The sequence below is a fragment of the Bufo bufo genome, chromosome 2 (genome assembly GCF_905171765.1).
Source record: "Bufo bufo chromosome 2, aBufBuf1.1, whole genome shotgun sequence".
NCBI classification, from domain to species: domain Eukaryota; kingdom Metazoa; phylum Chordata; class Amphibia; order Anura; family Bufonidae; genus Bufo; species Bufo bufo.
The window spans coordinates 780,789,593-780,803,200 of NC_053390.1; the positions used below are offsets into that span (position 1 = coordinate 780,789,593).

A 13,608-nucleotide genomic window follows, 5' to 3' on the forward strand; every position below is an offset into this window, starting at 1 on the left:
TTCTGTGCCGATCTGGGGATTCCTCCGCTCCGCTTTTCTCTCCCCACCGTTTTGTCTTTCCTTCAGAGTGGCCTTGCCCAAGGTCTGGGTCTTAGTTCTTTGAAGGGTCAGGTGTCTGCGCTGTCCATTTTGTTTCAGCGCCCACTGGCCCCCCTTGGTCCTGTCAAGACTTTCCTTCAGGGCGTGGCTCACGCGGTTCCTCCGTACCGCCCTCCGGTACTGCCCTGGGACCTGAACCTGGTTCTCTCTGCGCTCCAGGCTTCTCCTTTCGAGCCTCTGCGGACTGTTTCCTTGCGGCTTCTGTCCTGCAAGGTTATTTTCCTTGTAGCCGTCACCTCTCTTCGGAGGGTGTCCGAATTGGCTGCACTCTCCTGTCTGGAACCTTTCCTAGTGTTCCACCAGGACAAGGTGGTTCTTCGTCCGGTCCCTTCCTTCCTTCCTAAGGTGGTCTCCACCTTTCATCTGAACGAGGACATCGTTCTCCCCTCCTTGTGTCCTTCCCCTTCCCACCCCCGGGAGAGGAAGCTTCATCGCCTGGACGTTGTCAGGGCGCTGAAGGTTTATCTGGAGGTAACTAGCTCTTTCAGGCGTACTGACTCGCTCTTTGTGGTTCCGGAGGGGTCGCGCAGAGGGATGGCGGCGTCCAAAGTTGCTATCGCCCGTTTTGTCAAGATGGCTGTTACTGAGGCTTATCTCGCCAAGGGCAAGGTTCCGCCCCTTGGTGTTACCGCTCACTCCACTAGAGCGGTCGGGGCTTCCTGGGCTCAGAGGAATCGGGCTTCTAAGGAGCTGATTTGCAAGGCGGCCACTTGGTCCTCCTTGCACACCTTCACCAAATTCTACAGGGTGCATACTCATGCGTCGGCTGACGCTGCTTTAGGCCGTCTGGTGTTGCAGGCGGCAGTTGATTGATGCCTCTGGGTGTTGGTCTGGTTGTTCTGGTCCCTCCCTTCTGGGACTGCTCTGGAACGTCCCATGGTTTCCTGTGTCCCCCAAGGAAAATGGGCGAGAAAAGGAGACTTTTGTATAACTTACCAGTAAAGTCTCTTTCTCGCTCTTCCTTGGGGGACACAGCACCCGCCCTTCATTTGGGTTTACAGTTGTGGTTCCGGCTTGGTTGCCCCCGTTGGGGCTTGACAGTTCTTTTTTTCCGGTTGGTGGTTATCTTTCACTACTTGGACACGCAACTGGCAGTCTCTCTCTCCAGGCTGAGGGTATAGCTGATGGAGGAGGGGCTTACAGCTTTCACTTAGTGTCACGCCTCCTAGGGAGCAGAGCTATACCCATGGTTTCCTGTGTCCCCCAAGGAAGAGCGAGAAAGAGACTTTACTGGTAAGTTATACAAAAGTCTCCTTTTTGACCCATTTTGCCAAAGGAAAGGAAGTTGCCTAATAATTATGCACACCTGATATAGGGTGTTGATGTCATTAGACCACACCCCTTCTCATTACAGAGATGCACATCACCTAATATGCTTAATTGGTAGTAGGCTTTCGAGCCTATACAGCTTGGAGTAAGACAACATGCATAAAGAGGATGATGTGGTCAAAATACTAATTTGCCTAATAATTCTGCACGCAGTGTAGAAGAGAGGGGATTTTGGACCCTCTCGGGCGCCGAGGTGACTGCTGCCTCTGCACCCCCTACATCCCTGTTGGGAGCTAATGAAAATGCATCCTCAGCTCGCCTGAGATAACAAATCTGCACAGCTACATCCCATAAGGTTAGGGGAACTCATTTGGACAGAAAAGGAAGGAAACTGGTCAGGATATGGCCGTATTTCACAGGTTCTGATATGACACAACAGTCAGTCTGGTACACAATGTAACTCGCTGACAAACATAGTGTCTTCATGGCATAACATAGGATAATGGCTAAAGAAATAACAAAGCAAGCAATGCAAAAAACCTAAATAAAATATATACTCATCTGTTACAATGATTTTAGAAAGTATTTCCCCTTCGGGATGTTCTAAGTTGTCACTCTGAATTTTAAAAATTTTAAGTATTGTCCGGGATAACACTGCAGCACTATACAGGTGAGACTCAAAAAATTTGAATATTGTGCAAAAGTCCGTTTCTTTCAGTAAGGCCTCATGCACACGACCGTTGTGTGCATCCGCGGCCGTTGTGCTGTTTTCCGTTTTTTTCAGCGGACCCATTGACTTTCAATGGGTCCGTGGAAAAATCGAAAAATGCACCGTTTGGCATCCGCGTCCGTGATCCATGTTTCCAGTCCGTGAAAAAAATAGGACCTGTCCTATTTTTTTCACGGACAACGGTTCACGGACCCATTCAAGTCAATGGGTCTGTGAAAAATCACGGATGCACACAAGATTGTCATCCGCGTCCGTGATCCGTGTCCGTTTTTTCCTATCATTTCAAAGGCAAACTTGACTTAGATTTTTTTTTCATTTTTCATGTCCGTGGATCCTCCAAAAATCAAGGAAGACCCACGGAAGAAAAAACGGACATGGATCACGGAACAACGGAAACCGTTTTTGCGGACCGCAAAAAAAAAACATCCGTGTGCATGAGGCCTAATGCAAATGAAAAGGAATTGCATTAATGCAGCTTAAAATTTGAATTTTGTGAAAAGGTTTAAAATTCTAGCCTCAAAGTGTCACACTCTAGTCAGCTAATTAACCCATACCCCCTGAACAAAGGGTACCTCAAAATTGTGACTTTTGGGTGTCATAAGCTGTAAGCCATCATCATCCAAATTATAACAAATAAAGGCTTGAAATATCACCTTTTTAGGCTACTTTCACACTAGCGTTCGGGTGTCCGCTCGTGCGCACCGTTTGAAGGGGCTCACGAGCGGCCCCGAACGCATCCGTCTGGCCCCAATGCATTCTCAGTGGAGGCGGATCCACTGAGAATGCATCCGCCTGCCAGCGTTCAGCCTCCGCTCCGCTCAGTGAGCGGACACCTGAACGCTGCTTGCAGCGTTCGGGTGTCCGCCTGGCCGTGCGGAGGCGAGCGGATCCGTCCAGACTTACAATGTAAGTCAATGGGGGCGGATCCGCTTGAAGATGACACCATATGGCTCAATCTTCAAGCGGATCCGTTCCCCATTGACTTACAATGTAAAGTCTGAACGGATCCGCTCAGACAACTTTCACACTTAGAAAATTTTCTAAGTTTTAATGCAGACGGATCCGTTCTGAACGCTAGTGTGAAAGTAGCCTAAGTTGCATTACTGAAATAAATAAACTTTGCACGATCTTCTAATTGTTCGAGTTTCACCTGTAGCTGTCACTTGACAAAATTGGAAAGTTGTGCTACAAAATGTCCACGTAACGACAGTTGTAAGCAGAATGTAATAGTATGGAAAGGAAACTCTACAACCATCAGTTAGGAAAGGGTTACAGGGGGGACTTCTAAGGATTATACAGACTTGGAACCAAAAGGGAGCAATGTAGAGAACCCAAAATTTAGAAACTTCCTGATTTAGGCCTCATGCACACAACCGTATTTTTTCACGGTCCGCAAAACGGGGTTCCGTTGGTCCGTGATCCGTGACCGTTTTTTCGTCCGTGGGTCTTCCTTGATTTTTGGAGGATCCACGGACATGAAAAAAAAGTCGTTTTGGTGTCCGCCTGGCCGTGCGGAGCCAAACAGATCCGTCCTGACTTACAATGCAAGTCAATGTGGACGGATCCGTTTTTCACTGACACAATATGGTGCAATTGCAAACGGATCCGTCCCCCATTGACTTTCAATGTAAAGTCAGGAGTTAATATACCATAGGATCGGAGTTTTCTCCAATCCGATGGTATATTTTAACTTGAAGCGTCCCCATCACCATAGGAACGCCTCTATGTTAGAATATACCATCGGATTTGAGTTACATCGTGAAACTCAGATCCGACAGTATATTCTAACACAGAGGCGTTCCCATAGTGATGGGGACGCTTCTAGTTAGAATAATACTACGAACTGTGTACATGACTGCCCCCTGCTGCCTGGCAGCACCCGATCTTTTACAGGGGGCTTTGATCAGCACAATTAACCCTTCAGGTGCAGCACTTGAAGGGGTTAATTGTGCGTATCATAGCCCCCTGTAAGAGATCAGGGGCTGCCAGGCAGCAGGGGGCAGACCCCCCACCCTCCCCAGTTTGAATATCATTGGTGGCCAGTGCGCCCCCCCCCCCGGCCCCCCCTCCCTCCCTTTATTGTAATATCATTGGTGGCCAGTGTGCGGCCTCCGTCGGCCCCCCCTCCCTCCCTTTATTGTAATATCATTGGTGGCCAGCGTGCGCCCCCCCCCCTCCCTCTATTGTAATATCATTGGTGGCCAGTGTGCGCCCCCCCCCGGCCCCCCTCTATTGTATTAATATCATTGGTGGCCAGTGTGCGGCCCCCCCGCCCCCCCTCTATTGTAATATCATTGGTGGCCAGTGTGCGGCCTCCCCTCTCCCCCCCCCCGATCATTGGTGGCAGCGGAGAGTTCCGATCGGAGTCCCAGTTTAGCTGGGGCTCCGATCGGTAACCATGGCAACCAGGACGCTACTGCAGGCCTGGTTGCCATGGTTACTTAGCAATATTACAATATTAGAAGCATCATACTTACCTGCTGCGCTGTGTGTGACCGGCCGGAGCTCCTCCTACTGGTAAGTGACAGGTCTGTGCGGCGCATTGCTTAATGATCTGTCACTTACCAGTAGGAGGAGCTCCCGGCCGGTCACAGACAGGGCAGCAGGTAAGTATTATGCTTCTAATATTGCTAAGTAACCATGGCAACCAGGCCTGCAGTAGCGTCCTGGTTGCCATGGTTACCGATCGGAGCCCCAGCGATTAAACTGGGACTCCGATCGGAACTCTACGCTGCCACCAATGATCGGGGGGGGGGGAGGGGAGGCCGCACACTGGCCACCAATGATATTAATACAATAGAGGGGGGGCCGGGGGGGCCGCACACTGGCCACCAATGATATTCAAACTGGGGAGGGTGGCCACCAATGATATTACAATAGAGGGAGGGGGGGGCCGCACGCTGGCCACCAATGATATTACAATAAAGGGAGGGAGGGGGGGGCGACGGAGGCCGCACACTGGCCACCAATGATATTACAACAGAGGGAGGGAGGGGGGGCCGGGGGAGGCCGCACACTGGCCACCAATGATATTACAATAGAGGGAGGGGGGGTCTGCCCCCTGCTGCCTGGCAGCCCCTGATCTCTTATAGGGGGCTATGATATGCACAATTAACCCCTCAGGTGCAGCACCTGAGGGGTTAATTGTGCGGATCACAGCCCCCTGTAAGAGATCGGGTGCTGCCAGGCAGCAGGGGGCAGTCATGTACACAGTTCGTAGTATATTCTAACTAGAAGCGTCCCCATCACTATGGGAACGCCTCTGTGTTAGAATATACTGTCGGATATGAGTTTTCACGAAGTGAAAACTCATCTCTGAAAAAGCTTTTATGCAGACGGATCTTCGGATCCGTCTGTATGAAAGTAACCTACGGCCACGGATCACGGACGCGGATGCCAATCTTGTGTGCATCCGTGTTCTTTCACGGACCCATTGACTTGAATGGGTCCGTGAACCGTTGTCCGTCAAAAAAATAGGACAGGTCATATTTTTTTGACGGACAGGAAACACGGATAATGTATGCGGCTGCAAAACGGTGCATTTTCCGATTTTTCCACGGACCTATTGAAAGTCAATGGGTCCGTGGAAAAAAAAGGAAAACGGTACAACGGCAACGGATGCACACAACGGTAGTGTGCATGAGGCCTTATCTCAACAACAGGAGGACCTGATGCCTCCACTACACGCTGACCATTCACAGTGCTGTGGTTGTGGATAGGGGGAGCCTTGTGGAGGGAAATCTGGATAGGATTTGCCTTAGCTGCCCCCCCATATCTTCTTCATGCTCAGAACTGTTAGACCATTTTATAGGAGTGTGATGTAGAGGGACGAATATGTTTGGCCCTCCTCATAATAAAAGTCACACCAGACCAGACTATGTGGACAGTGCAAATTATTGTGGCCGAAATAAAGTAAGGACACTGACACAAAAATGGGGGTCAGCCAGGAGTGAAATAAACACCTTGTCCTATCAGTAAAGATTATGGGTCGTCTCATTTCAGCAAATGGCATTTATCATGTAGAGAAAGTTACTAATGTACTTTTATTATCCATATTGCTTCCTTTGCTGGCTGGATTCATTTTTCCATCACATTATAAACTGCTTGTTTCCATGGTTACGACCACCCTGCAATCTAGCAGAGGTGGTCGTGTTTGCACACTATTGGAAAAAGCGCCAGTCTCTCTGCTAGCCGGGACCACCTCGTATGTGCAACTGCGTTGCAGCTGTGGTCGTATCCCTGGATACAAGCAGTGTATAATGTGATGGAAAAATGAATCCAGCCAGTAAAGGAGGCAATATGGACAATCACAATACATTAGTAAGTGCCTTATATTAACTTTCTCTACATAATAAATGACATTTACTGAAGTGTGACAACCCCTTTAACATTGAATCTATCGAGCATGCAGGCCTACCAGTACTTTGGTGGACATTTTTTGTTGTTGTGACACGTATTCCTAATTGAGCAGGGTCCACCTTCTCACCAGTTGGGACATCTTTAAGCGATAGAAATAAATGGCGCACCAAAAAACATATTAAACAAAAAAATAAAACACATAAAAAAAGACAGAGATAAATGGAACAATATAAATAGTGCAGGGAGAGGGGAGTCCCATTCTCTATCTTAACCTATGCTATTTATCAAATTGTTTGAAAAATAGCCCCAGTCAATGCTCTTGTCCCACAGATCTCAACATCCATCTTGTTATGGTCCGAGGAGGCGTCCCTGATCCCCAACTCCAAGCAGAACTCAGGAATAGACTCCGTCTACTGGAGAATGACAACAAGGACGTGGCTGCAGTCTTCTGTGTGAGTTATGGTATATCTACGACAGAGCTTCTCTTATTCTCTGACTTACAGGGGTGATCTCATTGTTAATGTAAAAAAATGAAGATCAGACATCATATAGTACATGACAATCTCTTTCTAACAAAGCCAGAACCAGCCCTGTACCTCACATGGATCCAGAGATCTCCCCAGTCATTTCTCCAATTGTTCTACTAGATTGTCTTCAGGCTGGAAGCTCAGGGGGCAGGTTCTTTCTGCTGCAGCTTAGGGGAGCGATATCCTTTCTCATGGGATATGTCCTTTCTGCTGCAGCTCTTACTCATTCATAGCTAAGGGAACATGTACTTTCTGCTGCAGCTCGTTCCCTGTCCCAGCTCAGGGGGCGTGTTCATTTCTGCTGCAGCTCTCTTCCTATCACAGCTCTGGGGGCGTGTCATTTCTGCTGCAGCTCTTTCCCTGTCCCAGCTCAGGGGGCGTGTCATTTCTGCTGCAGCTCTTTCTCTGTCCCAGCTCAGGGGGCGTGTCATTTCTGCTACAGGTCTTTCCCTATCCCAGCTCAGGATCTGTGTTCTTTCTGCTGCAGCTCTCTTCCTATAACAGCTATGGGGGTTGCCTTTTTTGTTGTAGCTCTCTCTCCCTTTGACATGCCAGGTGGTGTGTCCTTTCTGCTGCAACTCTCTCCCTGTACCAGCCCAGGGGGGTGTATCACTTCTGCTGCAGCTCTCTTCCTATCACAGCTCTGGGGGGAGGTGTCTTTTTTTTTATAATAGCTCTCTCCCCCTTTGACATGCCAGGTGGTGTGTCCTTTCTACTGCAGCTCTCTCCCTGTACCAGCCCAGGGGGGTGTATCACTTCTGCTGCAGCTCTCTTCCTATCACAGCTCTGGGGGGGGGGGGGGAGTGTCTTTTTTTATCATAGCTCTCTCCCCCTTTGACATGCCAGGTGGTGTGTCATTTCTGTTGCAGCTCTCTCCCTATCTCTGCTAATGGAGTGTGTCTTTTCTGCCTCAGCTCTTTCTATATCACAGCTCGAGGGGCGTTGGATGGAACTGAGCATGTGTGTCCACCTTAACAGAGGCATAAGGAAAATAATAAACAGAATGTGGCATTGTACAATTACATTTTATTGAATAGTGGCAATACTACATTTTTAATTGTATGTATGTACAAAAGTATTCAGATGCAGGTGCCGATTTAGAAAGTGTATACTATTTTTATGGGACAACCCCTTTAAGAATCATGGAGAGAAGGACATAAATGCAGCTGCCATGACTAAGACAGCACTTGAAGCAGATATTAGTGTCTAAAACTGAGTGGTATGGTGACAACTTAGAATCTATTTTTGAGCTATGCCTTTTCTTCACCAATATCAGGAAAACTCCATCGGGGCAACCCGTTAATAGTATAGACTAATGGATGTGAATGCACTGGAGAAAAGTCACCATCCTATATTAGGTGCTTATGATATTTGGGCAATGATTAGCAAACGGTGTGCATATTAAAGATTCTTTGGGCAGTATAAAGCACCCCATATTGTGTAATTACTGTGTTTATTTTCACATTCTCAAAGAACTAATCTAGCTTTGAAGACCATTTAAAAGACCACCTTGTAAAGCAGGGAACACTGTTAATAGAGTTAATGTCTGTTAAAAGTGCAGTGCTTTACATTGGTAATCTCACTTATAGCAAGCCTTGGCAGCATGAAAACAACTGTACTGTGCAGAGCTAGACAAGATACTGGAAATTACCTACTTCTGAATTATTATGACTTAACTGGATCAGTTTTCATACACATTTTGCCACTATTCTACATTTTTCTAAGTTTGTAAAATACCCTTAATAAATAGTTTGTTTATAAATATCTCACACAGTTTTTTTAAAAGTCCATAATATTGACTTTGGCTATTTGTGTAGGAGCTGTCAGCTCGGCTGCTGTCTATTGAGAGTGATAAGGATTTAATAACCGTGACCTTCAGAACACTTGAAGAGATATGGAAATTTTCTACTTACTATTCCCTTGGTAAGTCAAAAATTTTAGGATTTTTTTAAAATTATATATGATGTCATAATTGTATTGTATTTTTACTATTTGGGTTGAGTCTATAAGGCCTTACAGAACTTTTCCTCTATTATGATAGACTCCAATGCCATAGAAACCATACAAATTAGGGATCATCTATCAAAGACTGGTGTTTTACGCCAGTCTTTGATATCACCTGCGCCGACACAGGATGCTCATAATTTATAATGAGTCGCGGGACTTGTCATAAATTAGGCACATCCTCTGGCAGCCCATGCAACTAGATTGAAATCTACTCCAGCCCCTAGGTGGAGTACATTTCGATCATCATTTACACCAGGAAACTGGTGTAAATGTTAGTCAATTTTCCAGGGCAGATGCCCTGCCTCTGCCACCCCCTTACCCGCCCCTGTCACTTATCCATGGTGAGGATGGGGGCAGATGGATCAACCTTTGCCACATCCCTACCCCAACCCTGCTATTCCCCAGGGGTGATGATGGAGTAAAAACACAGCATGCACCTAAATTTAGGCACACAACATTTAAAAAGTCGCAAAACTGGGTCGTGCGGCTCTTTTTTAAACCAGAACTAGTCAACTGGGTCCTAATAAATGACCTTTATTGTAAGACCATTTAACAAAGATCTGTGTTTTATGCAGGTCTTTGATATCCCCTGTGCCGCCGAAGGATGTGCTTAATATATGACGAGGCCTATGCATCCTGCTCCAGTCCATACACCTAGCTGGAGTAGATTTCAATCGTCAGTTACCACCCCAGGAAACTGTGATGAATGATAGCGAATGTGCTGGGGCTGAGGGTCCTACCCAAACCATGCTCCCCCGCCCAGTCTCCAAACCTGCAGGGCAATAGTTCTAATTATGTATTATTACAAGTACAGAAAAGCTGCACATTGTTCTTTTTTTCTTTACACACAGGATTCCTGAATCACTGCATGGAGGACATATTTTTAGACCAGACTTTTTGGCTGACTTCTCCAGAGGAACAAGATGCTGGGATTCAAGTCCTGTTAAATGAAGGCTTACTAAGTCTCATTTACAAGAGTCTTTTAATGGAGGAAGGTTGGTAAGACTTTCTCTAACATAACATGATGAGATACTATAATAGGTCAAACCACTTACGCTATGTTTATGAAGACTAGAATTTAATGTACTGCCCCTTCATGTGGGATGTAGTGCATCTAAAAAAGGGACTGGAATGCATCGATGTTCTGAAAACCTTTTTTTAGGGGAAACCAACCGCTTTAAGCCAAAGGTAGAGATCTGGATAAAGTGATGGTCTGCTCCAACCTGGACATATAAGCAGACATATCTCAGTGGGAAGTCTTAAAGGGGTTTTCCAGGAGTACAATTTTGATGATGTGTCCTCGGGATAGGTCATCAATATCTGATCGGTGGGGTCCATCTCCCTGCATTGCCACTAATCAGCTGTTTGAAGAGGCTGCTGCGCCCTTTTGAGTACTGCGACCTCCTAATAGGCAACCAAGCACAGCTCTGTACATTGTATAGTAGCTGTGCTTGGTATTGCAGACCAGGACAATTCACTGGAATAGGACTGAGCCGAACACAATCTATATGATCTACAAACATGATTTTACTGGCCTTAAAAAAGGTGCAGTGCTCACTGGAGCACCGTGGTCTCTTCAAACAGCTTATCAGCAGGGGCGCCCACTGATCGGATATTGATGATCTACCCTGAGGATAAATCATGAATATTGTACTTCTGGCAACTCTTTTAATTCTCCGTTCTCAGAAGTAGGTATTTTCCATTTTAAGTATCTTGCCCAGCGCTGTGCAGTTCAGTTGTTTTCCTGCTGCCAAGGCTTGCTATGGGTAAGATTACCAATGTAAAGTATTGCATTCATGATTCTTCGCTCCTTTTACAGGCATTAACTCTATTAACAGCTGTTCCTGTTTACCAAGGTGGTCTTTTAAATGGTTTTCTAAGCTAGATTACTCCTGATACAAGTTTTCTCTTGTGCTCACTTTTGCCCCCTACTGAGTAATGCACTTTTTATAAGCTGCCAAAAGAAGGTAAAGGTAGTGGAAACTAGCCTGTGTCTTCTTGAGTGTATGCAAAATGAGTAGCATTACCACCCAAGCAGCAAATATTGTAAAACTGCCCCCTATAGGCAAGAATTGGAACCTGCATGTGTACAGTAATTTATCTGACATTGCATATTATGCTTTTTTTTTCCCCCTGTAGGGATGTACTTTGTCCTGTGCTCTGACAACTCCATACAGCAGGCTGTGGTTGTCGACGGTACTGTGCAGATAGTTCAGTCCAGCTCTGCTGCTGATAGTCCAAGTGCTGCATGGACAGAGATAGATTCTTCCACAAGCGATTACAAGGCACAGAACCCTAGGACTATCACTGAGCCACTATGTCCATTCCATCAGTAGGTAGCTGATTTTTTATTCATTCATTAATTTCCATTTTAAGTCAGTGCATCTACACTGTAGCTGTACTTCTATACAGAACCTTTCGCAGGAGCATAGCTGGGCAGGAAAGGGGATTTTCTACTGGGGGGATGGCCAAGTTTTTCCTTGGTCAGGGCATTTACATATAGATCTAGTGCTGCAGCTATGACTCTGCATAATGTCTTTATGTCTAGTATGTTATATGATGCAGTTTGATTTTTTTAAATAATTTTTTAGGTGGTTCCTGAAAACAAATTTAGGTTCTGATATCAAGGACATATCTGATTCTAGACAGCGAAATCAGATTGGTGAGTTTTTCTTGTAAGCTCCTCATTGTGATGCATGTAAACACTATGTATGATATTTTTTGTTGAATTATCCCAATGCATCTAAAATGAAAGATGAAGCAAATTTGCATTACAATTTCCTACTATTCTGTGGTTCAGCGCCACACATTTATGGGTCCCAATGGTCCAGCAGAAGACAACCCACTTTGGAGATGGCTTTGGAGCAATCACTTGGCACTTGGGCCTATGATGATTCATATGTAACCCATTGGATGTTATTGATATGTCTAGTGTGTAGAATTACCATTACTATTACAAAGATTACAGTATAATAAGTGGATGTGTACATGTTCTCAATAGATGGGATGTAAGCCTCAGAATCACTACTTCCGGTGGGCTCAAGGTGCACAATAATGATTGCATATTATCAAAACGTATCAGGTTATAACCCCCTGTTTTGAGGCTTATTTAGGGGGTGTGGATTCTTTTTCCAGGTCTTCCAAATCTATGAAAACCTTAATTAGTACTAATATGGTGCAATTATGGCTGCATAAATTCTAAGGTTTTCTAAAGCACTAGTAGATAATTGGGGGCATTGGACTAAACTCCTTGGCCATTGTACTTGGGTCTTTGGTCTATTCTATTCTTTGCAGGGTATTCACTGACGAGCAAAAGGCTAACAATGTTTTGAACTTTTGACTTTCAGGCTCCATATCTCACCATCCACTACAGCTTCGAACGTGAGACTACCATCATTTTAAAGACGATCATCTTGGCTATCTCTTACATGAATTGGACTTGCAACTATTCAGCATATGATTATTTATACAGATTCTTGTCTTGCTTTGATCCTACTACAAATTACAACCTGTTCTCACATTCCCTAATTGCTCAGTGTGTTATTACGTTTAATCCCAAGCGAAAGGTCACTGGTTTGAATCCAGGAGCAGCCATGAAGAAGATTTCCCAAGAAAAGAGAAACAACACCATCCAGCTCATCGATAGCGGTATCTTGGGCCACAAAAATTGCCAAACTGCATCGTGTGAGCGCCATAACAGTTGGAAGAATACTAAATAAAGTCTGTCCATCCATTCCAAAGCCAAGAGGTGGATGTCCAGCCAAAATATCACAGTCAACAAATCGGCTCATCTCAAGGTCTATCAGTTCTGGTGCAACAAACGCAGCAGTGGAGGTGGCTTGTATGCTATGTAAAAGTGAGATGTCAACTTTCGTAAAAGTGAGACGTCCATGCGAGCACCGTGCAACGCACATTACACAAATCTGTAATGGTGGCCCAAAAAAAGGTGAAAAAGCCTTGACTTCAGTATCGTCATAAGAAGCGTCGGCTCTAGTTTGCAAAAAAGTGGACAGTAGAAGATTGGAAACGTTTGATTTGGAGCAATGAGACGAAAGTCATTAGACTGGGCTCTGATGGGTGCAAATGGGTCTGGAAGAAACAAGGGAAAAGGGGGCTAACGGATCGAGAAATAGAAAGAACTGTCAAGTTTGGTGGAAGAAGCCTGATGATATGGGGTTGTTTCACAGCCAAATATGTTGGACACTTGACCAGGATCGATGGTGGTCTCAATGTTGAGCTATATTTGAGTATCCTACAAGATTAGTTACTATGAGTATGAAAAGGACGATATACTGTTCCAGCAGGACAACGACCCGAAGCATACGTTGAGATTGGTGAAGAAATGGTTCAATGACAATGAAGTAGAGGTGCTGGATTAGCCCCAACAGTCCCCAGACCTCAACCCTATCGAACACTTCTGGATAGAGTTGAAGAAAAAACTGTATTTGTACCAAAGTGAGTCGATCTGCACCAATTTTGGGAATGTGTAGAAGAGACCTAGGAACAGATTTTGGTTGAGACAAGCTTGAATCTGTTTGAGAGCATGCCCGGAAGGATTCAGGCAGTGTTGAAAGCCAAAGGTGGATTTACAAAATACTAACAAAATAATAAAAATTT

The 13,608-nt window shown here is 45.5% G+C and overlaps 1 protein-coding gene across 3 annotated transcripts in view; it reads left to right on the forward strand.

The window, feature by feature from the left end:
• SH3TC1 (SH3 domain and tetratricopeptide repeats 1) overlaps positions 1–13,608 on the forward strand; it is a 74,779-nt gene that overhangs the window by 22,333 nt on the left and 38,838 nt on the right. For all 3 annotated transcript variants that reach the window (XM_040419156.1, XM_040419157.1, XM_040419158.1), the window contains exons 4-8: positions 6,788–6,909; positions 8,802–8,907; positions 9,843–9,986; positions 11,131–11,323; positions 11,583–11,653. In XM_040419156.1, coding sequence (XP_040275090.1) covers positions 6,788–6,909; positions 8,802–8,907; positions 9,843–9,986; positions 11,131–11,323; positions 11,583–11,653 — 636 coding nt within the window. The remainder of the gene's footprint in view (positions 1–6,787; positions 6,910–8,801; positions 8,908–9,842; positions 9,987–11,130; positions 11,324–11,582; positions 11,654–13,608) is intronic.